General features: G+C 41.9%; 1 protein-coding gene across 1 annotated transcript in view; it reads right to left on the bottom strand.

Moving 5' to 3' along the window:
- The window catches only part of B3GAT2 (beta-1,3-glucuronyltransferase 2), an 88,305-nt gene that overhangs the window by 22,453 nt on the left and 37,909 nt on the right, over positions 1 to 27,943 (bottom strand). Inside the window, exon 2 of the mRNA XM_056109665.1 lies at positions 3,387 to 3,531. Within this exon, the coding sequence (XP_055965640.1) occupies positions 3,387 to 3,531 (145 nt within the window). The remainder of the gene's footprint in view (positions 1 to 3,386; positions 3,532 to 27,943) is intronic.

Here is a 27,943-nt window from a genome sequence, read left to right as displayed (position 1 = left end):
CAAAGTCCAATGGGACAACCTAAAGATAGGTATTAAGACTAGAATAATATAAAAATCAAAATTCTACCCTCTGATATTCAAGTGAACTTCTAGAGATGGGTTTGGCTGGGACTTCTCAAGAATTTAAGCGGGACAGACCCGGAAGTGCTCTGGCTGAAAGTGCTTATCCCCTAAAGCAAGCCAGCTGTGGACATGCTACATTTGGGCCCTTAGAGTTTCATGTTCTTTCATCAGCTTGTGAAAATTCAAGAGAAATCCATGTGTCCACTGGCACAACTGCTAAGAACATTTTCTGGCATTGCTGCAGGAAAGAGGGCGTCACCCCAACCCCTTTCTCTCTCTCTCTCTCTCTCTCTCTCTCTCTCTCTCTCTCTCTCTCTCTCTCTCTCTTTCTCTCTCCTCCCAACCCAGTGGCGTGTCTTCCTGTGTAACTTGAAAATGAATGAGGTGGAACCTGCATTTGGACACAAACTTCTCCTTTTCCTTTACCCCAAAGTAGAAATTAGCCTTCTGTGAAAACCAAACAAGGCTTTGAATTTTTTAACTTTTTGAATGTGAGCAAACTGTCTCACAATCAGAATCATCTCATCAATCCTCATCAATCGGATCACTCACTAAAAAGACTCCCCCAAATAGCAATAATTTACTGAAATCCATTTGCAAAACAAGTTCATGTGTGAAGGGAAGCATTTAGTGTGACAAAAGTTATTTTGAATAGAACTTTGGTTCCTACTTCAAAATAAGAATAATTAATACAAAAGTAGCAAATCACTCATTTTATGATGTCTTGTTATTCTACTTTGAAAGTATATTGAAATGCTTTAAAAACAATAAGTCATATTATGGAAAAAAGCTTCCAGGAGAATTTGGCAGTAAAAGAACATTCAGTATCTTACCACCAAAAAAAAAAATCCTTAATACATAAACCCATGTGTTTTTTTCTTGAATTTGAAATATAACTATTACGGATCAACTTCTGAGAATTTGATTTTAAAAAAATCAGTACATTCACTGAATATTTGAGAATCTATATCAAGTTCTCAAAGAAAGCATTACCCAAGTTTCTGTCATCTCAAAATTACCTACCAGAGCAATAGGCAGAGATCTGGTAGAAAGATGTGTTCTAAGTACTGACTTTAAGACAGAACTCTGAGACAGAGTCCCAGATATCTGCTACCTAGCTGTTTCAGCACTGACGTATCCTCAGTCTAGCATCCAGGGACCTGGTTTTCTCTTTAAGCTTCCCAAGGTAGGAAGCTAGGACAGAGAGGACCTGGAGAAGATCAGAGAAAACCTTAGTGGTCTTTCATGCCACCGCCCAAATATTTCCTCAAGGGAACTATATTCCCCCAAATCTAAAGACTGTTAATATTTAAGATTTCTGCTAGAGCTTATAGAAAACCTGATTCCCAGATATGGCCAGCCATATGCTCCAGAACTACAAACTCAAAGTGGATGGAAAAATAATTTTACCCAAATTTCTACCCAAGTTCAATCCCTGGCACCAGATGTCCCTAAGACCCAGGATTTGGGGGTGAGCCCTGGTGGCCTTCTGGGCCCAAGCAATACTGAGTTACTGGCTGAGACAGAAGCTGGGTCACTACTGTCAGGAGAGAGCCCCGGACCCATGATTGCTGCTTAGGGATCAGTTTCCACCCCAAATTAAAGGAATCCTCAGGACCTTCCAAACAAAGTTCATCTACTTCTCCCATTTACCTTCATGTAAATGCTTTAAGATGCCAGCTGGATTCTGGAATGGCAGCAAGTGGAGACTTCAAGGCATGATTATGGTGGAAAGAGGAAAGCAGGGTTCAAGAGGGAGATGGGGATCACAGAGCTGGGAGAGTGATCAGGAAAGGTTAAGAGATTGAGGGTATTGTGGGGGTGAGAGACCGTGGTACTTGTTTCTGCAAGTCAGCAGTCAGGAAATGCTGGGTCAGTGTGGAGAGAGAATGCCCAGTGTTTGTCCTCTCTTGCCATGCTGAACCAAGATCATCCTGCCCACAATTTTACTCCCCGTCTTCTTCATAACCCTGCTCCCTCAAATTTGTAGTAGCTTCAAAATAATAGTGGAGAATTCAGTTTAGAACACAGCTTTCTTTCGTCCCATCAGAATTCTGAGCATAGAGACTTTGATTACCAGTGGGAAGTACACACAAAAGATGGGTCGAGCCCAGCCTGACAGACAGACAGAGCTGGAGATTGATGAGATCAATTTTGAAGCTTTCCTGCTGTCATTTTCTAGGTTACAGATGTCAGCAATTTGTGTGTGTGTGTGTGTGTGTGTGTGTGTGTGTGTGCGTGTGTGTGCCTCTCAGCCTTATATTTCAAAGTGCATCCATCCCACAGTTATCAGGAACCACTTTATATATATAACCCACAGGAAACGAGTCACTTTACGACAAAATAGCATTTTAGAAAGTGTGGTCTACTACAGGTCTGATTCAATTAACAGGATAGAGAATAAAAACTTTAGAAGTCAGGGGCTGGAGCCATAGTACAGTGGATAGGGTACTTACCTTGCAGGTGGCCAACCTGGGTTTGACCTCCAATACTCTATAGAGTTACTTAGCCCTGCCAGGAGTGATCCTGGGCACAGAGCTAGGAGTAATCCCTGAGCACCACTGAGTATGTCCCCTCAAGACAAAACAAAATAAACAAAAGCTTTAAAAGAAAGTTCTACTTAAACCTAATAAACGTTTTGTTTTCCTTTTTGGGTCACACCTGGTGATACACAGGGGTTGCTCCTGGCTCTGCACTCAGGGGTTACTCCTGGTGGTGCTTGGGGGACCCTATGGGATGCTAGGAATCGAACCCAGGTCAATCTCATGCAAGGCAAACACCCTACCCACTGTGCTATTGCTCCAGTCCCGACCTAATAAATTCTAGAATAAACAGTAATCCCATTTCAAATTTTAGCTATCAAATGCATCATTAAGCACTAAAATAACAAGCATTTAAATGACTGGCTTGTCAACTTCTGATCACTATTAAAGGTACCAAGAAGCATGTGATGCTCTGTACCAAACTAGACATCTGAACAGAGGCATCATAGGACACATGTGGGGGAGGTGGTCTCCAGCGAAGAGTCCCAGCGCTCTCCCTGGCATTGGGCACAGAAAACTTTGTCAGACCAAGGGCTGTCTCAGTGGACAGCTGACAAGATGGAATGAAACGATCATTTTCTCATCACCCTTCAAAGAAATTTCCACTTAGCCCCACGGCCCTGTTTTTTCAAGATTCAACTAAGCAGTTCAGTGCTGAGTAGGATCTGAACTGGGGTTTTAATCAAAGCTCTGAAACCTTCCTCTTCCTGGTTCACTGCTCTCACTGGGAATATTGCGGAGAGCAATCAGAGAGGAGCAAATGCCACTGGCCTCACTTACCTGCCATGTCGATGGCAAAAGGCCGGTCAGCTCTCCAGCCTGTGTACCAGCCAACAACTTTGCCATTTTCCACCAACGGACGTTCATAGCGGCGCCCACCAACCAGGCCCACTGGCCAGACGGACACCTTGCGGGTCGTTCGCATCTGTAAAGGGGATAGAGATGGTGATTGAGTTTCTTCAGAGAACAAAACCTGAAGGGAGGAAAGGAAGGAGAGCCACAGGGAAGAAGTGGGAGGGTTGGGATGGGGATTTCGGAAAGCTGAGAATTTCCAAAGAGAACCCTTCTGCTGATAAGCGTGAGAGCAAGCGCATTATGCTTGAGCTATGGGTGCCTTCGGGTTACAGCTGCCTTCAGAATGGGGTGCAGGTTGGGGCCAGACAGACAGTGTACAGAGGGTAAGAGGCTTTGCTTGGCTCTCCCCAGTAGATTCCCCAAACACCGCCAGGAGTGATCCCTGAGAGCAGAACCTGGAGTTACCCCCGCCGGATGTGACCCAATATCAAAAGCAAACAAAAGAAATGGAAGCGGGATGCCTTAAGTAAAACAGAGGCGTGTTAATACCTGCACAGTGCTTATCTGAAGTTGTAACTGTCAGGATTTCCAATTTATTTCAGAGTTGAAGCTTTTCTACAATACCGTCTAAATTCTGAAATGAGCAAGTTTAGCTCCCTTTAGGAGACTGTGAAGGGAAGCAGCAATAAAAAAAAAATTACTCAGACGAGCCACAGGGGTTCTCTTTCTCTTAATTTATATCGGCACCCAGAAACTTCAGCTGACACATTAACAATCGAACCAGAACAGACAGCAGGCATCCTCCAGAGTGACAGAAGGAAAACCTCCCCACCACTCACCCATCAAGGTCAAGTGGCTGAACTTGAAGGAAACCACCAGCTGCAGTAGGGGGCACACGGTGGGGAACCCAGGAGAGTTCTGGGTAAAGAAAAACCTCAACTACAAACTATTTACTGAATTTCTTCAAAGGAAAATACATGGGGAAAGGAGTCAGGCCACTGAATTGTCCCAGGTAGATTGATTTCCAGGATGAAAACTCTGAGGTCTTCTTAGAATAGGGGAAGGCAGATTCTACTCTCTTCCAGAAAGGCCCCCGCAGCCAACCTCCTCCAACATATAGAAATGGCCCAGCTGCATAGCCCCTGGAGAGTGTGGCCACGTGACACCTCCCCCATATGTCACAGTACGAACAATCCAGTAAGAGCACAGCAAATTTGACCACTGGTGGAGGCCATAATGGAACCCATTCACCATGCTACGAGATCCTATAGGTACTTAAAGTCAGCTTCACCCATACCCGGCATGCAGCTGAGCTGGTTGGGGGCTGAGAGACCACCATCAAAGTGTCTATACCTCTGCAGCTAGGTGAGGAAAGCCTCTTCCACAATGGGTGCTGGGAAAACAGGACAACCATTTGTTAAACAATGAAACCTGATCCATAACATCACATTACATCATATCCATCACATCGTATCACTGTATTGCTGTCATCCCATTGTTCATCAATTTGCTCGAACAGCTGCCAGTAACGTCTCCATTCGTCCCATCCCTGAGATTTTAGTAGCCTCTCCTTACTCGTCCTTCCCAATGGTGCCATATTGGAGGCTCTATCAAGGTCAGGGGAATGAGACCCGTTATTGTTACTGTTTTTGGCATATCAAATAGATCACAGGAAGCTTGCCAGGCTCTGCCATCACATCATCTACCAATATTCAAATTGGATTAAAGACTCAGAGATTAGATCAGAAACCCTAAAATATACTGAGGAAAAATACAGACAGAACTCCCCAGGATCTGGACGTCCAAGAGATCTTTAATGCCCTAATTCTACTGGCAAAAGTAACAAAAGAAATAAAAACCAAATATAAGTGGGACTATATGAAATTAAAAGCTCCTATGTGTCAAAAGAAACCCAGGCTAAAATAAAAAGACAGCCAACATACTGGGAGTAGATATTCACAGATGACACTTTAGATAAAGGACCGTCCAAAACCTATAGAGCATTCACAAAGCTCAGCAATAAAAAAAGCCAACACTCCTTCCCCCCAAAATGGTAAAGAAATGAACAGACACATCCACAAAGAAGACATGAATGGCCAATAAGCATATGCTAAAGTTTTCATTATCACTTACTGTCAGGGAAGCACAAATCAAAATAGCAATAAGGTATCACCTCACAGTGGTGAGAAGGCCTATCTCCAAACAAACTAAAGCACAACAAAATTTGGCAGGGATGTGGAGAAAAAGAAACCCTTACCTACTTCTGGAGTACCAGCCTTTTGGGAAATAAGATTTCTCAAAAAAGTAGAACTGGAGGGGCTGGAGCGATAGCATAGCAGGTAGGGCGTTTGCCTTGCACGCAGCCAACATGGCCGACCCGGGTTCGATTCCCAGCATCCCATATGGTCCCCCGAGCACCGCCAGGAGTAATTCCTGAGTGCATTAGCCAGGAGTAACCCCTGAGCATCGCCGGGTGTGACTCAAAAAGCAAAAAAAAAAAAAAAAAGTAGAACTGGAGCTCCCAATTGACACACTTGAAACCACTAGGTATCTACCCACCAAACACAAAAACATTAATTCAAAGATATAGGTACATCTATGTTCATTGCAGCTCTGAGTGCAACAGTCAAGATATAGAAGCAACCCGAATGTTTAACAACAGGTGATTGGGTAAAGAAGGTGTGATACATATCCATAGTGAAATATTTGCAGTCACAAGATTAAAAGATAAAACCATACAGTTTGTAGCAACTTGGATGGAATTGGAGAGTATCATGCTGAGTAAGAGAAACCAGAGAATGATCTCATTCATTTGTGATGTGTCGAGAAATAAATCAAGTGTATGGACAATATGAATTGATAATAAACCTTGGATACCTGAACACAGATTATGTGGAGGAACTCTTGGCACTCTCACCATTATTATTCAACATAGTACGAGAAGTCCTGGTCACATCAACTAGTAAGCAAAGGAAAATCTAGTAATTCAAATTGGAAAAGAAGTTAAGCTCTCACTTTTTTGCAGATGATATATGTAACATATACAGAAAATTCTAAAGGCTGCAAAAAACTGTTAGAAATAATAAACCAATAAAGTGTCAGCCCATAAAATATATAAAATCTTATTGTATTTCTACATGCAAACAACAAACCAGAACAGAAGTAAAAAGATCCCACTTATAAGTGCATCCAAAATTATCAAATACCTATTATATGAATCAACTTAGCAATGGGTTGAAAGCCTTTATATTGAAAACTAAGTTATCAAAATAAATGCAAGATATAAAAATAGATTAGAAAAATTGACATTATTAAATTAGTATTCTACCAAAACCACTATATCAATATAATCCTTATAAAATTCTAATGGAATTCTTCAAGGTAATAGGGAAAAAATATGGCTGAAACTATGGAGCCTTAAAGTCTCTAACCAGCCAAAGAAAGCCCACAAAAAGATGGAAAGTATTATGTTCCCCAATATTAAACTCGACTTTAAAAACATGGTAATAAAAAAGTGGTATTTGGAATAAAAGCAGACCCTCAAACCAATGGAATTGAACTGAGAGCCAGAAATAAGCCCTAAATATATGGACAGTTAATTTATTATGAAGGGGTCTAGAATATAAAATGGAGAAAAATCTCTTCAACAAATGGTGTTGGTAAAAACTAGATCAAGCAGAAGAAAGAAATTAGAGTGCAGTATCTCAAATAATGCCCCCAAATTAACTGAAAGTAGATTAAAGATTTAGATGCTAGACCCAAATCCATGAAATTTGTTGGAAAAAACTTGCATTTGCCTTCAGTAAAGGCATAGGTTATTGCCTTCAGTGGTGTCTTCAGTGATTGGACTTCACTGGTAAGGGAAACGAAAGCAAACACAAATGAGTCTGCACCAACTAAAATGCACTGCACTACAAAAGAAGCAATTACTTTATAAAAAGGACAGCCTACACAAGGGGAGAAAATATTCATACACTAAAATTTAACAAAGAACTAATATCCAAGATACATAAAGAATGAATAAAAAGCCACAACAGACAACTGCATGGAAAACTGGGAAAGGCGTCAGGAAAGAGAAAGCCCAGGAGGTAAGGCACTGCATTGCATCTGGACAGTCGAGCAGATCTGGGTACCACTGCACTGATAGTCCTCTGAGCTCTAGGGGGTCCTCAGAGGGGCTATTCCTGACCTTGTGCTCAGGAATAGCCCCTCTGAGCAACACAAGGTGTGACCTAATGATTTTATTAAAAAAAACTGAGGAAGACCTGAACAGAGTTCAGTAAAGACATACGGATAAGGGGTTGGAGTGACAGTACAGCGGGTAGGGCGTTTGCCTCGCATGTGGGTTAAATTCCCAGCATCCCATATGGTTCACTGCCAGGACTAATTCCTGAGTGCAGAGCCAGGAGTAACCCCTGAGCATCACCGGGTGTGACCCAGACAGCAAAAAAAAGAAAGACATATAGATAACCAATAGGAAACATAAATCAAAATGACACAGATGTCACCTCACACAGGTGAGGATGGCCTAGTACAGAAACAACAAATGCTGGCAAAGGTGTGTAGGAAAGACAACCCTTATAAACTATTCATGGTTATGCAAATTAGTCTAGTCCTTATAGAAAACCAGGTGAGGTTTTCTTTAAACACTAAAAGTAGAACCGAAATGAGCCAGCAATTGCCTTCCTAGGAATCTTCCTGAAGACTATAAAACCACTAATTAAAAAAGATGCATACATACACAAATGCATTGCAGTTCTATTATAGGAAACAACCCCAGTGCCCAGTGGACAGATGAGTGAAGAAGTGGTGTATACATACACAGTGAAACACTCCCCAATTATATATGAAATCTTCCCTTTTGCTACAACATAGGTGGAAATGGCATGGTGTCAAGCTATTAGAATTAAGGAGAGAGATGAATATCGGAGGATTTAACTCAAATGTGGGATATTAAGACTCAAAGTAAGGGAACAAAAGCAAATGAAAATCCTAGATTCTGACTGCAGAGCTGAGGTTACCAAAAGGGAAGTAGGAGGAGGTTCATCGGGAGGAGGGGGAACAGTGGGTGCTGGTGGAGTGATATTAGTGGTACTGATGGTAGTAATGTGGCTTGAAAAGGTACACTTGAGAGGTGTGATACTATAGGTTTCAAAGACATTGTTTTGTAAACAATGACAGCAAACATGTTAATAAAGAAGTCAAAAGTCTTCTGATTCTAACTCCTTTTCCTTTCCACATGAGTTTCAAAGGTTGTCAACTGCAACAAAATTTTATTTGAGTGGTATTGAATCTATATATCTGCTTAGATTTGACATCATAATCCAGAATCCTCTAATCCATGAAATATCTTTATTTAGAATTTTGATTTCTCTTAGCAGTCTCCTGTGATTTAATTCTTTAATCAATAGTAATATTCCTGTGTCCTAGGTCTCCTTATACATGGAGGAAAAATCCCCAAAATAACAAACCCAGAAAATATACTAAAAATTTCATTAAAAGACAGTAACTCTTCCTTTTATTTATTTATTTTTGACACACCCAGCAATGCTCAAGGGTTACTCCTGGCTCTGCACTCAGGAATTACTCCTCCAGTGCTCAGGGGACCATATGGGATGTTGGGAATCAGACCCGAGTTGGCTGCATTCAAAGCAAGCACCCTACCCATGGTATTAAATTTCCTGCCCTCTGACTCTTCATTTTCCAGGTTACTCTACATCCTGTCTTCTCTCCTTCAGATGCTGTGGAAAAATGAAAATATTTCCATTTTTTCCTCTTCCCTATCCCATTTTGCCAAACATACCAAGAAACCAAGTCAAATTTAATACACTTGATATTTAAAATGAAATTAATAGAACTGTTCTATATCTATGAGGCACTAAAATAGTACTGCATTTTTTAAATATAACTGATTATTTTGCTCCTTGACTGTTTTTTTGCCAGAGACAGAAATTTTCAATTATGTGAAAAACTGGTAAGCATATCCCTTCTCGTACTTTTGCATTCTCCTGAGAATGCAAATGATTATATTTGACATAAAGTAGTCACCATAAAAGTACTGATCAGTATGTAAACTTATTATTGAAATGTGGGTCACATGTAATAAGCAACTATTATGTAAAGTACTATGTAAAGGATTCGTGCTCACAACCAGATGTATTTGGGTATAGCTCCCAAACAAACAGCAACCAGGATGAAATTAATAGAACATTTCTATTAATATAAATTAATAGAACAGCCAGGGATAGGGAGATGGTTCAGTGAGCTGAAATGCATGCTTTCCAAGCATGGTCCTCTGAGCACAGAAACCCTCAAAATGTGACCCCAAAACAAACGAGCAAATGCCATGCATGTTCTGTGACTGACTTTTAATTTCACTGGTCTATGTTAGACATGTAGAACTATTCCCATCAAATAAAGAAAGGCCTTGGGGTCTAGGTAATAATTCAGAGAAGCACACTTCACGTTTCTGTTCTCATGTCATGAAAGACAGTACAAATTTTGCTTATCGCACTGCAAATTTCTGTGAGCAGCTCAAAGCTCACACTTGTTCATGTTTTTCTTTTGCTTTCATACAGCAAGGTATTATAGGTGAAACAACGATTATTTGAATGCAGGTAATGTGGAAAGATTATGTCTCCAAGTTTGCTAAATGGAAAAAAAAAAGTTTGCCATTTAGATACAGAGAAACTTTGGAAAGACCCAGATGTCCTTGCCGTGGATGCAATGCTGAGATTCACTGTACATGCCTCATCACAGAGTTAGACATGCGGCCCCTGGGTACATGATCACTATACTATATAGAGTGTGCCAGACATTTCAAAGGAAAATAGCACAGCTATTTACAGAACTTCTTCATTTCACCCCTGGGATCTATCCTTTGTTCTCTGTCCTTTCCACTCAATCTCTGCTCTTTAAGGATTCCTTGGCACTTCCCTTCTCTTCCGAGAGGGAGAAAAATGTTACAAAGACTGTTACTATTAAAATCAAAAGCCCTCTCCTCTGACTAAGATATTTTCAGTATTAAAAAGCTTTGCTCCGGGGGCCAGTCGGTAGGGCGTTTGCCTTGAATGCAGTTGACCCGGATTAGATCCCTGGTATCCTATATGCTCCCCAGAGCAGGGCCAGGAGTAATTCCTGAGTGCAGAGCCAAGTTGAAGCCCTGAGCATCCCCGGGTGTGACCCAAAAAAGACTAAATAAATAAAAATTAAAAATAAAAGCTTTGCTACAAAGACAAAATAGCAGTTACATAAGGGACACACTTTCAGGTACCTGATGAGAGCCCTAATCTAAAGCAAGGGGAATCTAAAGCACTGGGTGTTTTTTTTTTTATTATTTTTTTATTAGTGAATTACCGTGAGGTACAGTCACAGACTTACAAACTTTCGTGCTTGCATTTCAGTCGTACAATGATCGAGTACCCATCCCCCCACCAGTGCCCATTTTCCACCACCAATGGTCCCAGTATCCCTTCCACCATCCCCACCCCATCCCCTCCACCCCACCCCGCCTCTGTGGCAGGGCATGCCCTTTTGTAAAGCACTGGGTCTTAAGAGAAAGAGAGAGCAATTCACATATTTATAGGAGTTACAATATTACAAACAGGCCTGGCCCCGGAAGTCACTCTCTTCCTTATTTATTCAACACCAAAACCATATTCTGTTACTGATCCCTCCTGGCACAAGCCCAATTAAATAGACAGGGTTTGTATAGCAATGTTAACCAGCCCAAATCACAGAATAATTTTGTAGACTCAAAGGCTACGAAGGACACAAAGCTGCAGTTGGCACATCTCCACACTCCTCCAGGCTAGATGCCATTTAAATGATCGCACGGCAGGTGGTGCCTGTTTATCTTCATCTTCTGCAGGCAAGGAGGGAGGCAGGTCACTACTGTGTACTCCCACTGCAGCTGACCCTTATCAACAGTCAGCTTCTGTTTCTCAGCCAGCTTTTCTTTCTAGAGCTGTAGGCTGCGTCCTTTTGGGCTCTCCCTGGGAGATGGCCAACAGCCAACCCTAAGGACTGGAGTGCTTCAGAAGACCACAAGTAGGCGATCAGGATGCTCAAAGAGTAAAAGAGAACAAGTCAAGCATTGGTTTAATTTTTTAAGCTATTTGCTTGAAGATATACCACTACGCGAAATCTTGTTTTGTTTTTCTCTCAATGGGAAATAAATATTGTTCTTAATCTACTGATCTACAAAATACTGTAGGCAACCTAAGTAGTAGAACTGCAATTGAGAATGTGACCTTGTGTATCCTGCAATTTGTTCAGTGGCTAAAAACGGCGAAATCCCCACCTCAATCCAGTAAGAGCCACTGAAGACATAAAGGATGGTGCAAACCTGATAACCAAACAAACAAAATACATGATGACGATGTGGAGTTGAGGGTCTTCTCTGATTTTTGACCATCTGATATTTTCCAACACAGAAAGTACATCTATTAAATCTAGCACATGCCTTTAGTTCTTTTCGGAACAAATTTAAAAATTATCATGTCTGCTTTATTTTTGCATCTGTCCCCTAATGATTTCTCCATTTTCTTCAACTAATTTTTAATCAGTTCAAAGCATTTCATGCTGGGCCAGAGTGATAGTACAGCTGGTAGGGCGTTTGCCTTGCATGTGGCCAACCTGGGTTCGATCCCAGGCATCCCATATGGTCCCCCGAGCACTAGCAGGAGTAACTCATGAGTGCAGAGCCTGAACTAACCCTTGAGCATTGCCGGGTGTGACTCACAAAGCAAAAAAAAAAAACAAAAAACAAAAAACCCCAAACAAACAAACAAACAAACAAAAAAAGTTTATGCCACATAGTGTCCTTCACATAACTTACATCGCCCCAAATTCTGCTTTGCCTATCTTGATTCCCATATGCAGCCATCCCAAAGCATGAACATTTGTGATGCATAAGAAAACCAAAGGAACTAAAAATACTAGAAAGCAGAAATGCTCCCAATGTTATATTCTCGGTGCTTCTCCAATGGCACTGGGTAGATCAGGTCAAATTCCTTCTGCTCCCCTTATTTTTCATTAAATATTTATCACATACCTAGTGTATGTACAGGGCTGCTAGCCCCCGGAGGAAGGCAGTCATGGTGTTTACCAATGAAGCCAACATTCTGGAAGAGAAAAAACAATAATGCTATTAACTGCAAACTTAGTTATATACCAGGGAAGCCTGTTGGAGTGAATCTGATGTGATTTAGGATTGAGGTTTCCTTAAAGACATTTAAGCATAAATATGAATGGCATTAACCACTGTGGAGAAGAAAATCAACAGCCTCCCAGGAAGAAAAGCATCCAAGTGACACAGGTATTTAAAAGTTTTTTTTTTTAACCATTTTTATTGAGGTGCCAGGATTTACAATACTATTAATCGTATTTTTCTTGTGTAGATCATGCCAACACCACACCCAGCACCAGAGTACCTGCTTCCACCCAGCCCTCTCCCACATCTGGTAAGCCCAGTTCTATAGACAAAATCTTCAGTTCCAATGACTTTGATCATCTGTTGTTCTCTTACAACAGGCTTTTAATAAGAACACTCCATTACAGTTCTTAATAAAAACGATCCATTTTGGATGAAGGATGATTGGATTTCTCACTGGTAGAATTCTCACTGGTAGAATGAGAATGAAAAGGGAGAAAATGCCAGAGAGGCACCCTGAATGATCCTTGTGGTTATGAATTAGAACTGGAAACCTTCGTATGCATTTATGCTTAGTTTAATACAGCGATGGCTACATGTAGATGTATTTGTATATGGGCTAGCATAGACAAATATGTCATTATTTTTTCCTGATGGAGCCTAGAAACAATGATATTCCAGTTCCCCTGAACTCCCCTACTCCCTGCAAACGAGATCTTAGTTTCTTGTAATGTAGATCTTACTCTACATCAATTAAAGGAACCAAAGCTCCTGATAAAGTAAAAGATTTCCAGGACTGGGGCAGAAAATAATCAAGTTAATCCTCAGCTATTTTAGAGAAACAAAATAAAAAGTAGGAAAAGAGAAAAGAAAGAAAAAGAAGACAAATTTAACAAATTAAAACCTACTCCTTATTGGGGCATGGCAAAGGTTCAGAAGAATCAATTGAAAAAGCTACAACTTGTGAAAGCTGGAGCCACTTGGATCCCAAAATGAAAAATAAAGCAGAATGGATTTACAGCCTAAAGTTTAATAAACATTAAGTAACATTAAATAATAGAATCCAATGTATTCTAAACAAGTGATTAAATAAATGGGGAAATAAAGAGTCTCACATGCAGAAAAATTCTAGATAATATATAGAGATGATTACTCTCACAAATGAACTAGAGCATAACTTCTATATTTGAGATGCGCTGTATCCCAAAAAGAACAGAATGGGAGAGGGAGAGACTGCTAATGATGGAACTTGGCAAGCCTGACCAAGAGACAGTCCAGGTTAGCATCAATGGTGATAAATCACATCAATACTATGCACCGTTGTGCTGTGGTGATAGTTTAAAGAAGCAGGGCACATGCTTGCATGTGTGGAGTCTCAAGTTCACTCCTCAGCATCACATGCCCCTTGAGCACTTCAAGAAGGGCCATAGTGGTTCTCAGCACCACTGGGTCTCAACTGCATCCCACTTTAGGACCTGAGTCACACAAGCAGGCCCTTGCAGCTGAATATGGTTAGGGAGCCCCTACCACCACCATCACCAACAAGTTCTCTTGAGCGAGACAATATGCTAAAAATGGTACCTCCCTAGTCTTTTTGATCAAAAGCACCAAGTTGGGCTTCCAAGAAAGGACTGAGTCTAGGACAGGGGTAGGAAATGTACAAGATGAGTATGAAGCATCTGGCCATGTCAGAAATTAGGGAAGTGTTCAAGAACAGTAACAACACCCCCAAACCAACCCACCTTTAAGAGAGATATGCCAAGGCCCAAAGTGCTAGTATAGTATGTAGGGTACTTATCTTGTACATGGCCAACCTAGGTTTGATCATGGCACCACATATGGTCTACTGAGTACTGAGCACTGACAGAAGTGAAAACTGAGCAGTGCCAGCTGTGGGCCAAAAACAAAAACCAAAAAACAAAATAAGAGAGGTATACCAGAAGGACAAGGCCAACTAAAAGAGCTCCTCAATGGCCAGTGCTAGAAAATCATGTGGACCATACGTTCCCTGACACAATCCTATGATCACATTACTCCTGACGCTATGATCACAAGTTACTTTGTCTTCTTCCCTAAAAAACCATAATCACAGGCCTAAGAGTGACCTCAACTGACTGAGCCCTTGTCTGTAAGTGGGAAGTGTGGGTTTGATCCCTGGCAACACATTTGTCTCCTAAACACAGCCAGGAACAATCATCCTGTACACAGCTGGGATAACCCTGAGCATCACCAAGGGTGGATAAAAATACAAAAACCAGGGGCTGGAGTGATAGTACAGTGGCTAAGGCCCCTGCTTTGTACACACCCAATCCAGGTTTTATCCCTGGCACCTCATATTCCCCCCCGAGCTCACCAGGGGAGATCTGTGAAAGCACATCTAGGAGTAAGAGATGGCCAGGTGTGGTCAAAAACAAATGAAAAGCCCACTCAAACCAAACGAGCCAACCAATAACCACAATCTAGTGGTAAGAAAAATGTCAAACTGATGTAGGCAGGTAGACAGGGAAGGCCCCCTCCCAAGGCAATGACAAAAGCCAGCCCTGCAGAAAATAGGAAAACAGGAACTAAGGTCTGGCAAGACCCTCACCTATCTACAGCAACAGAACCAGGAAAGGAATTTCAAAGAAGAACATCACCTTTCCCAACCCCCCTGGTAACCTCCTTAGCAATGGGCCCACCTGGGCAGGTTGGGGAAACCCTATAAAGGCCACCTTGAACAAGGGAAGTGCGCCCATATGCTGCCTGAGCCCATGTTCTGCTTGCGCCCACATGGCAGAGCACATGTGGTGCCTGAGCACGTGTCACCCGCATCTCCCTTCTTGAGATGTGTACTTTCAAGCTTTTGTGTCTAATGCTAGGATGTGTGTAGGGGCTCTCTCTCCCCTTGGAGAAGCCCGTGTTCTCTCTTGAGTAAGTTACTCTCTCGGTCTCTCCCTCCATACCTAAAAATCCTCCAAACAAAATCTATTCATTTCACTGCTCATCTACTCCTGAAATTCCTTTCTGCGAAACGAGACAAGAACCCAGTAACCCTGTGTCCCGGGTGGCAGGGGCGGTTGGGGAGAAAGTGACTGTCTTTCTCCTCCCCGCTTTACATAAGTCACCCTTGGGGCCCACCGACACCAAAACCAATCCCAATAAGGATCTTAGAAAAACCTTACTAGAATTCCTCAAAATTGTTGGTCTGCACTAACAAGGAAAATTAGAGAAACTATTACTGCAGAGAGGGAGCTAGGAAGATGTGACCAGGACACTTAATGTGGCATTGAAGAGGATAGCCTGGAACAAAAAGAAAGACATTAGTTAAAAACTAAGGGAGTCTGAAAAAATATGAACTTCTGCTATTCAGTCATAATATATGCAACCATACTAATATAAATTCTGATAACAGAGGAAACTCATCATAGGATGCATGGAAATTTCTATCCAGTATAATCTCAGTTTTTCTGTCAATATAAACATGCAGTAAAAATTTTAAAATACGTATTTAAAAGTTCATTTCTAATTCCTTCTCTCTCCAGCCCTGTGAAGTCTGGTGCAAATTATTTTCCCACTGAGGTCAAATTTTTACTCATTTCTTATCTTCTGGTTTTCCCTCAAGCCAGAGGTCACAAGCTGGAAAATGTGGCCGTAGGAACATTGGTTTGACATTTTCAGAGCTTTGTTAGTGGTGGTGCTGTGTGTATTCATAAAACGAATAGGAAGCCCGCGACTCTCTCTCACTGCCTGTGTTCAGTGGTCTCGGGCTGCTTCCCCACCCTGAATGGCCAATGCCATGGGCCGACAAAGGAGGAAACAGGGCCAGGCTGATTGATGATCAGTTGCCGTTTATTTCATTCTCCACACACACCTGTTCCCATCTCGCTAAGCTCCCCATTCCAGTGTCCTTCTGTCCTCCTTGCTAGTCTCTCAGTGCTCTGACTCTGGCCTCTCCACGAGTCTCTCCCAATTCCTAAAGCTGGCGGTAGCAACCACACCTAGGTTGGGTAGCACAATTGACATATGAAAGCCCATCCTGATTTCCTGCAGTCACATCCGGCTCAAGGGTCAAATACCACTTAGGGGTTTTCCTCCTTTTCTTAGTCCATAGCCATTTAAACATTCATCTTAATTCTACTTAATGTCAGTCATTTTGTGTGGACACAGAAAGAGATATATTAAGCTTATAGGAAGGCTCTCCTGGGGGCATCTCGCTATAGATCTCAGACTACGGTGCTCAGGCCGGATTAGTCTTTCCTAATAATAGCAGGGTCCTAATCCAGTTGTTACTTTTTGGATCATGACAGAATTTGTCCATGACCATGCTCTTAACTTATAGTTAAGTATTATGGCGCTTGACCTGGCCCATTTTGATGCCAGGGTAGCTAACAACTTGCCCTGGGCTCATCCAGTCCCTTGTTGGGACCCTACTTTTGGGGTGCTAGGAAGCAAGGACAACTGAGGCTTAAATTGAGAAAACAGATGCCCCAGCGTGAATATTATTCCAGTCAATTTACTCCCAGTTACAAAACATAGCATTGACTATCTTCCTGTGTCTATACAAAAAGCACATTGCTCTGAATAAATTATGCAAAGGACATAAGGAGAAGAGAAAAGCAATATTTACAAGTTAACAGAGTCTGATTAGGAGATAAAAGTGATTCATTGTGGAAGCAGAGCACAAAGAAAGAGGTTACAGATAAACACAGAGAAATGGAAGTATCTCGGGAGCACTGTGATTAGAGTAACCCAATAAACCTAAGTTCCCTGTGGCAAGGCAGAAAGGACAAATCAATGTTATCCTACAGTGTTGCAGTGTCTGTTGGGGTAGGGGTTGTCCCATTCTTCACTGTGGCACACTGGATATCAAACCTCTTGCACAGAATTTTTGCTTTATTTTTTAAAGTGTAAATCAAAAGATTGTCATACTAGTTTTCTTTTAAAAGACTCCATCATATGATGCCTACTTCAAATAAACTAACTTTGAAAAAAATACATGGAAACTGAAGAGATGAAAAATATTTACCTATATAATGCAAAAGCAAATCAAAAGATAGAGAAGGTATATTAACATTATTTAAGAAGAAATTTTGTTTTTGTAAAGTCCCAAAAATAAAATGTTAAATTCATCTGAAAGATACAAAAATCCTAAAGGCAACCTGAAAACAGCTTTAAAATTTGAAGCAGGGTTGGAGAGATAGTACAGCAGGCAGAGAGCTCTTGCTTTACATTAAATCAACTGGATTTGATCCCCAGAGCCTCATATGGTTTCAGAGCCATCATGGAGTGACACCTGAGCACAGATCCAGAAATAAGTACTGAGCACCACAGGATATGGCCCCAAAACAAAAAAAAAACTTTTTGAAGCAAAAGCTGACAAAACTGAAATGAGAAATACATTCTGGAAACTCCCCAAATATCTGAAAATTAATACTCTGCTAAGTAGCCTGGGGGTCAAAGAAGAAATTAAAAGGAAAATTAAGAAATCTTTTTAAAGATAATGAAAAGAATAATATTAAAACATTAAATGTCATGGCATGGCAATCAAGGAATAGAGACTTATAATTAAAATAACATTTTGAAGGTGAATATTTTAAAATGTCACTGTTGAAAAGCAGATAATAATTACCTACTCTATTTTTTCCCCAGAGGAATGAAACTTAGTCTTTCAGAAAAGGATATATAAAATATCCAAGATTTAATCCAAAATTACTTAAAGAAGAATTAGGACACCACTACTCACTATCAGAAGAAAAGAAATCAATATGAGAGCAACCTTGACTGGAACCAAATGTCAAAGTTAACAAATCAAACATTCAATGATGCAATGGAAAATTTGCTAGTAATACACAAATATACATATGCATATATAATATCTCCACAGAAAAATGAAATTTAAAGAAAAAGAAACATGAATTTTAAACTAAAAAATATCTGAAATTTAACATTCTGTAGACATTACAGATATAACAAGAATCAATAAATTTGAAAACAGTCAACATTATTACCCTTCTCTTCCATATTTTACATTTTTTAGGTATTTAAATGCCTCCAAAAGATGCAGGGCTTATGTTTGTGGGGTTTCTTTTTCTTTCATAAACATCACTTAAGTATTTTTTAGAGAGTCAATTTTCTGACAATGAATTTCTTCAGTTGTTGTTTGTCTAAAAAGCTTATATTATTCTTTCAAATACGAGAGATAACCCTACCTGAGTAGAATACTCTTGGGTGGAGATCTTTTCCATTCAACACATTGTGCAAAGCATGCTGTCCCTTCTGGCCTGCAGAGTTTCTCTGGAGAAATCTCTCAGTCCTATTGGTATTTGCCTATAGGGAATTCTTTGCTTTTCTCTTACTATTTCTAGGATTCTACAACTTTCATTTAGCCATAATTTCATGTCTTTGGCATGTGTCTATCGGGTCATTTTTTTGTTTGCAACTCTTTTGCTTCCTAGATTTAAATGCATAACACCCTTCTTAGTTCAGGGAAATTGCCAGCTACTTCTTTTTTTTAGTGGCGGGGGGGGGGGGGGGGGTCACACCCAGCGAAGCTCAGTGTTACTCCTGGCTCTGCACTCAGGAATTACTCCTGGCAGTGCTTGGGGGACCATATGGGATGCTGTTTGAACCAAAGTCAGCTGTGTGCAAGGCAAATGCCCTACCCGCTGTAGTATTGCTCTGGCCCTGCCAGCTACTTCTTCAAATAAAATTCCGCCCCATTCTCTCTATCCTCCTCCTCAAACCCCTAGGATACTAAAATTATTATTCTTGTTGCCCCACATAGCTGTTCTATTATTTTCATTGTTTTTTTCTTCTTTAGCTATTTTTTTCACACACAAAATCACAAATCATCCTGTTATTCGTCGATTGCCTCAAGCAGGCCCCAGTAACGTCTCCTTCATCCTGGCCCTGAGGTTATATTCAAGGCTCTTTAGGAGAATGAGACCCATCATTGTTACTGGTATTTGGCATATTGGGTATGCCACAGGGAGTTTGCCAGACTCTGCTGTGTGGGCAGGCTACATTCGGTATTTTTTTAAACATAGGAATATTGTTATTTATTCAGCCGTTGATTAAGGTGATTGAATTGGACTTGAACTCCACATTGCTTTTTTATTTTAATTTTTTAAAAAATTGAATATATCCATGAGATAGATCATTACAAAACTGTTCATAACTGGATTTTAGTCATACAGTGATCCAGCACCCATCCCTCCATCCCTCCACCAGTGTGTATCTCCCATCACCAATGTCCTCTGTTTCCCTACCAACATTCTCCCAACCCGCAATCCACCTCCCCCAGCCTCCCTCTAAGGAAGCTCTTTCATTCTTGCTCTCTTTCTCCTTTTTCTTTTGTGCATTATGGTTTGCAATACAGGTGCTAAGAGGTCATGGTGTTTGTGCAGGGCATTTGGTATTTTTATCGGGACAGTAAGGCTGGAGTAGCTTTTCAGTTGGGTGGCCACTTTGGGGTATGGAGGTGACTGCTGAGGCTTCCAGAAGTACAGGGAGGTGGGAGATGGCACTCCATCCCGACCCTGAGAAAGCCTAGAGATTTCAGTCACAAAACTCACACACCTGAGTTTTCAGCAGATTGTATCTTGGTGAGGTCCACCCTGAGACAGTGAAGTCAGGCTGGGGGTATGGTGGTGATTTTGGATTGTGGAAACAAGGGGCTGCCGGGGGCTCTGCTTGGGCAGGTCCCGGGCCAACCCACCCCACCCTTCAATTTACCCCCGTCTATTGAGCCATGCGCTTGTCCGAGATTTGATCTCTCTCTTTTTTTTTCTTTTTGGGTCACACCCGGTGATGCAAAGGGGTCACTTCTGGCTCATGCGCTCAGGAATTATTCCTGGCAGTGCTTGTGGGACCATATAGGATGCTGGGAATTGAACCCAGTCGGCCACGTGCAAGGCAAATGCTCTACCCTCTGTGCTATCGCTCCAGCCCCAGGCTTTTGATCTCTTTCGAGATTTATTTATGGGTCTCTGAAGCAAGGCCAGTAGTAGAGCTTACATGGTGGCAATGGAGTTGATTCTTGGAGGTGACTGCAGTGCTTCCAGGAGTATTGGGAAGTGGGGGGATGTAGCCCATCCCAACTCTGAGAAAAACTGAAGATTTCAGTCACAAAACCCACATACCTGAATTTTCAGCAGATTATCTGTTGGTGAGGTCCGTCCTGAGATAGTGGAGTCCGGCTGAGGGCATGGCAGTGATTTTAGATTGTGGAAGCAAGTGGCTGCCAGGGGCTATGCTTTGGTGGCCACCAGGCCAAATCATCCCCCTCTGATTTACCCTGGTCTGTTCAGCCATGTGCGGATCCGAGATTAACTGCGGTTTTTGATCTCTTTTGAGATTTATCTATGAGTCTCTGAAATAAGGCCAATAAATGAGCTTGTATAGCTGAGGCGGAGGTGGTTTGTGGGTGTGGCTCTCACATACCTAACTTTTGGTCATTTAATTTCTTGATAAACTTGGCCCCAAGTTGTTGGGGTCCAGTCAAAGGCACAGTGGCAATTTTGGGGCATCAGGAAGCCTGAAGTCACCATCAGGCTGCTGATTCACTCGCCCTGCAGGTACAGGTTGATCTACTGGAAGCACCATACCTCATTTGCTGATCTTTTTGAATGGTTTCACCACTTTACATTCAAGCTCACTGTTTTCAGTTTCTTCCATTCACATGCTATTTCTTCTATTATAATTTTCAGTTCAGTTACTGCATTCTTTTTTCTCTGTGATCTGTTTGGACCTTTTCCTTGTTGATGCTCTCCTTCTTTGATCTCATTTGTACGACCATCAACAGCACTATTGCTGTGAAGTCTTCTTTTACAGCTCTGTTTTATTACTAGTTCTTTCCAGGATGTTGTCTTGGTACATCACTTAATCACTTAATCACTGAACTTCCCGTTAGTCGTTGATTTGCTTGAGCGGGCGCCAGTAACGTCTCCATTTGTCCCTGTCGCGTGATAGTGTAGCCCAATGGCATCTGTTCGCTCCGGGAACATGAAGGGCCTCAAACCGATCGTTCATGATCTTGACAAAGAAGTCTGACGATCTGGTAGGTGGCGGCCACACGGTCTTTTGACATTCCGTGGAATCCAGTCGGTAACAGCTCTAGTCCAGCGGTCGACTTTAAATCTCATTACGTGACCAGCCCATCTGATTTTCGACACCTTGGCAAATGAGACAGTGTCCCTGATTCTTGATCGTCGACGGATGTCAGAACTCCGGATTCTTTCTCTCATTTGAGTGAAACGTGATATTCCAAGCAGAGCTCTTTCTATTCTTCTTTGGGAGACCTGAATAACGTTCTCATCTTGTTGGCGTAGGGCCCAGGTCTCTGAGGCATATGTTAATGCAGGAAGAACAGTGGAATCAAAGAGATGTGCCCGGAGCCGGAGGTTCTTCGTCCTCTTAGCTATTTCTTCGACGTTCTTGAAGGCGTTCCAAGCCGCTCTCTTCCTCCTGCGCAGCTCGGGTGCCAGGTCATTTGTCATGTTGACCTCTCGACCTAGGTACACATAGCTGTTGCATTCGGAGATGGTCATTCCGTTGAGAGCGAATGGGCATCAGGAACGAGGCTGTTTCTCATAAACATTGTCTTCGTAAGATTCAGCTGTAGTCCTACCTTTCCACACTCATGGTCAAAGTCGGCCAGCATTTGTGCCGCTTGGCTGATGTTTGGTGTTATTAAAACAATGTCATCAGCAAAGCGGAGGTGGTGTAGTTGCTGACCATCTATCTTCACTCCCATTCCTTCCCATTCCAGTCGTCGCATGATGTTCTCGAGGGTGGCACTGAAGAGTTTCGGTGAAATGGTATCACCCTGCCGCACCCCTTTCTTGACATCAACGATCACTTCTTTGTAGAATGATGAGATCCTGGTAGTGAATCCGCAATACAGCTCACGGAGGATCCTGATGTATTGGGCTTGAATGCCCTGATTGGCTAGGGCTTCAATGACCGCTTCCGTCTCAACAGTATCAAAGGCCTTCTTTAAATCAATGAACGTTAAACAGAGTGGCATCTTGAACTCCCGAGAAACCTCAATGAGCTTGGTTATTGTGTGGATATGGTCGATGGTGCTGAATCCTTTGCGGAACCCTGCTTGCTCGCATGGTTGTCCTTCATCTAGTGTTCTGCCAATCTGATTTAGGATGACTCGAGTGAACAACTTGTAGATGACAGACAATAGGCAGATCGGGCGATAGTTGCCAATGTCATGGATGTCTCCCTTCTTGAACAGTAGTATGGACCTGCTGGTTTTCCACTGGGATGGAACCTTGCATTCAGACAGGTAGCGAGTGAAGAGCCGAGCCAGTGTATTGATGAGTACTGATGGCAGGTTCTTCAGGTGTTCAGGTCTGACCTTGTCTGGACCGGGTGCTGTTTGTTTCTTTACCGACGAAATGGCGTGTCGGAGTTCGGAAGGGAGAACGTTGGGAACGACATATCCATCCTGTGGAATTTGGTATGTCTGCAAGTGGACATGGCTATCGAAGAGATTTGAGTAGAAGTCATGGATAATCTTCTCCATTGCCGTTCTGCAGGATGTGATGGATCCATCAGGACGTCGAAGGGCAGTCATCTTGGTCTTATAGTTGGCGAAGGACAGGCGGGCGTTACGAATACTTTTCCCGGCTTCTGCCGCATCTACCAATACTTCTGCTCTTCTCTTTTTGAGGTCTTCCTTGATCGCATCTCTGCACTGCTTTGCGAGCTTGGACGTTAGCTTGCGGTTGCCTGAGGCATGCGGCAAACCACGCTGGCGAATTAGCTCAAGAGTTTTCGAAGATAGGCGATTTTTTGTGGCTATCTCTCTCTTGGCGTTCCTCGCACATTCATGGAGGTGCTGAACCAGTCGATCGTATTCCTCGTCAATGTTGTCAACAATGGCATCTTCCCATCTTGCCGCAATAGTACCAAAGAGTACTATCATAAGGCACTAAATACCCATCTTCGGGAATTGTCGTACCACATTTGATAGGGTTCAAATATGGTAACACCTACAAGGGTGATTAGAGGTCGCCCCAAAAGCCTCTATCCCTCTCAGAAAGACTGGCAAGCTACCGAGAGTATTCCACCCGCATGGAAGAGCCTGGCAAGCTATCCGCTGTGTATTCGATATGCCAAAACCAGTAACTACAACTGGTCTCATTCACCTGACCCTGAAGGCTTCACCGACATGGTAGCACTGAGAAGGATGAGAAAGGAGAGGCCGACAAAATCTCAAGGCCGACCTAGGCTGCCGCAACGAAGGAAGACAAAAATGATCGTCTGTACTTTCAATGCACGTATGCTAGCATCAGTTGCATCCATCGAGGACCTGATGGTACAAGCATGAAAGATCAAGTACGACATCATTGGTCTGACCGAGACAAGAAGGCACGAATCTCACCATGCCATTTTCGACACTGGAGAAGAATTGTTCCTCGGAACATGCGATAAAAGAGGTGTTGGAGGCGTTGGTGTCCTTGTCAACACAAACTTGGCCAAGAGCATTGATTCATTCGAATGCCTAACAACCCGAATCGGACGTTTACATTTGAATAGATGTGGCTCACTGCCTGCAGTTTCTACCTTCGTTGTCTACGCACCAACATCTCATTATGATGAAAGAGAAATCGAGAAGTTCTACATGGAGCTAGAGAAGTTCTATAAAGAAGACCACACCTTCTACAAGATCATTGTGGGTGATTTTAATGCCAAGATAGGACCGAGAAGATCAGCTGAAGAACTTCACATCGGGACCCATGACCTAGAATGGAACGAACAGGGTGAGAGACTGTCTGAGTTCATCATGTCGACCAAGACCATTCATGTAACTCACAGTTCCAGAAGGCAGAATCTAAACGATGGACATGGGAGTCTCCCGGTGGACGATTCCACAATGAAATAGACCACATCATATTCAATCGACAGTTTTGCCTGACTGATGTCGCTGTTGTCCCAAAATTTCGAACGGGATCGGACCACCGTCTCCTTCGTGCAAAATTCTACTTCACAGAGCGGGGAGAAAGGGCTGCAAAGTTCAAAAAGAGAACTCCCAGAATGACCACCAACTGGGAACTCTTGGTACATCAGTTTGGGTTATTTTTTTCTATGTTCTCTTTATGTCCAATATTAGTATACTGGGCTGTCCAGGGTTGGGGACCTGTGTTTGAGAAGAATTGGGTGGTGACCAGAGATTTGAGATAGTCAGTACCTGGGGATATTTTTATATAACATTCAAAATGGTCTGGGAAGCAACCAGGCATGTGCAGTCATGAAAGTCCACAAGCAGTTTTTGTCCTGCACTGAGGTAGTAATCAGGGTTCACGCTTACAAGTGCACAGCCATCACTAGGTGACACAGTTTCAAAGTAATTAGGAAATTTATATGGCTTGAGTTTAAAATGAAGCTCAGGCCTCAGTCCTAGCTGGTGAGAGTAGCAGCACCCTGAGACTGGCAGGGAGCACAGCTGCCTGTACATGACTAACTGGCTATGCCCTGGGAAGTCAACAAGGGTGTGGCTTATATCAGATGTGGACTGACAGGGGCTGTGTATGTTTGCTTGCCGGGTCAAAAGCACTCTTGATAATGTTCTCCAGCTCCCAACTAGCTCAGTTCTTTGTCAAGGTGGGTGGAGTTCTACTCAGTAATTGACCAGAAGGGTTTGTGTCTACAGAGACAGACATCCAAGATGGCATCTACCATTATTGCTATCAGCAAGGTTGTGAGATGTTGCCAACATAACACTTGCCAGTGATTCCAACCCTCGTTTATACCGTATTGTTTCTTGCCTCCCATTCCAATGGTCTAAGTGATTGTGGCATTGGGATGCAGATGGTTTGACATATACTCCTCCCCAGGTTAAGATTTTACACCTTAGATATATCTTCCTGATTGCAGCTTGTTGCTCTCTGGTGGCATTTCTTTCTTGGCCAAGGCATCTGTCCCCAGTCATCTGGTTACTATCCTTCAGTCTCTCACTATAGAAGTTTACTGGAGTTTCTGTGCCACTTTCTCTCTTTCCATCTTTCCTCCTTCCCTTCTTTTCCCACCATCATGAGATACACAGTTACAGAGTTGTTTATGATTGGTTTTTAGTCATATAATGTTCCAACAACCATCTCTCACCTCTGGTCACTTTCTGTTAGGCTTATTGGTTTAGATTTGCTATAATTACGGGCACAAACACAAGTTCCCCTTTTGTAGGGGAACTTGGTCTTAACCCAAAGCCGTATTTTGCTTAAACACATTAACACCAGTTAATACTACTGGTACCTCATAATTGAATATGAATTAACACAATTTATAGCATGGACATCAAGGTGCTAAATTGCAGTTTTAAAATCCAAACGTTTTTAGTTTGATCTAAAAACGTGGCAAAATGGGCTAACTTTTCATGGCAATAACAGTGTTACTGAAAGACTGTCCTCTCAATGGTGCCAAAACTTCCACTAGCCACAATCCCCCACCATTCCCCATTACAGCTTTATCATAGTGCAGTTCTGAGTCTACAGGTCAACTATTACTACTTTTTACTGTAATTGGCTATATTCCTCTCAAGGAAAACTTAAAAAAGTCAACCAAATGGGTTACAGTTAAGAAAAACAGGGAAGTCTGGAGAGAGAATTCAGTAAGTAGATCACATGCTTTGCATGCAGGAGGCCTTGGTTTTATCTCTTTGCATAGCATTGTTGATCTCCTTAACACTGCTGGGGGAACCCTCACACACAAAGTTTGGTGGAGCCTCAGGTACCAGTAGTGTGGTCCCCAAACTCCATGAATAAATTTATATGAATTTCCAAATACAGGGATGCAATGGTATTGTATGTATGGAAATGAAAGTTTCTGCATATGTAATATGAAAATTATGTGTATAAAAGTACCATTAAAAGTAATCCCATTAAAAGTATCATTGGAGCGATAGCACAGTGGGTAGGGTGTTTGCCTTGCATGTGGACAACCTGGGTTCGATTCCCAGCATCCCATATAGTCCCCTGAGCACCATCAGGAGTAATTCCTGAGTGCAGAGCCAGGAATAACCCCTGAGCATTGCCAGCTGTGACCCAAAAAGAAAAAAAAAGTAATCCTAAGTGTATTAAGAGTCTGAAATTCTTTGATTTCAGATACTATTTTACTCATTTTTTGGCAATGTGTCCATTATATAAAAGAAAGTGTCTGTTCAATACCATAATTTACTTAGTCTGGGCATCTTGAGCTCTAAGCACACTTGAAGGTTGGTCTGATTAGTCTACGAGCCTTGTTGTATAAGAGGTAGATTGAGATATAGAAGAATTAATCCACGATTCAAGAAGGAAGTTATAAATTAATACCACTGACCTGAAAGCATTAAGAAACTCAGATCAAACACCAGGAGGATTACTCCATATCTTAGAGGCCAGCCGGGTATTCTGGGGGAAGGGACAGTTCAGATAGAGAAGGGAGCACCAAATGGAGGGTATTTGGAGGATCCTCCCAGGAGGGGAGATGCAGGTTGAAAGTAGACTGGACTGAACATGTTTGCCACTCAATGCCTCTTTTGCTGAACACAACACCCAAAAGGAGAGAGAGAACAAAAGGGAATGCCCTGCCACAGTGGCAGGGGGGGATGGGGGGGGATGAAGGGGGGAAGGAATATTATCCTAGTGGTGGAAAATGGGCACTGGTGGAGGGATGGGTATTTGATCATGGTATGACCGAAATCCAAGCACAAAAATTTGTAAATCTACAACTGTACCTCATGGTGTTTCACTAATAAAAAAAAAAGAAACTCAGATCAATATAGTTTTAGAATGTCTTCTGGTGCTTTGTGTATTCATGCATGTGTGTGTGCACTCAATATATTATATATTGTGTTTAAGTGATTTTCATAATTATATAACTTTTGCAAATTCATTCAAGGAACTGTAGCCTTGGCTATGTTCAATTTTTTTCTTGAATGAGTTCTGATCCTAAAACCTTTGATCTAGTTTACACAATACTATGAGTATATGAGGAAATTAAAATCCCTTCATTTGTTTCTTAATTACTCCATATAAAAACCAACAGCCCATCTCCCAGTCTTCTCAGGGAGAAGAATAGGTAAAAAACTCTTTAAAGCATTCATATATTTCTATAGATTTTACTAAGCATCAAGTTTAAGCAATATGTATGCTATGATATTCTGGGACATTAGAGAGTCCTCATCTCTTCATCCTTACCACTACCACCACACTTGATGCAGTCTCTCAAAAGAGGTATTTAGTAAAACACAATTACACTTCTCCCTGAATTTGATAAATCACAGAAATTGAATATAAAATAAATTTGCCATCCTTTCAACGTTATCCCATTTCATTTAAAACACCATCTACCTCTGGGTTTCTTTCTCAGTATTTAATTAACATTGAATATTATTCCAAAAAGGATTTAAGGCAATTTA

Source organism: Sorex fumeus, unplaced genomic scaffold (assembly GCF_029834395.1).
Source record: "Sorex fumeus unplaced genomic scaffold, SorFum_2.1 ptg000008l, whole genome shotgun sequence".
In the NCBI taxonomy this organism is placed as follows: Eukaryota; Metazoa; Chordata; class Mammalia; order Eulipotyphla; family Soricidae; genus Sorex; species Sorex fumeus.
The sequence above is the reverse complement of the archived record's forward strand: the minus strand, read 5'-3'. Positions and strand labels throughout refer to the sequence as shown.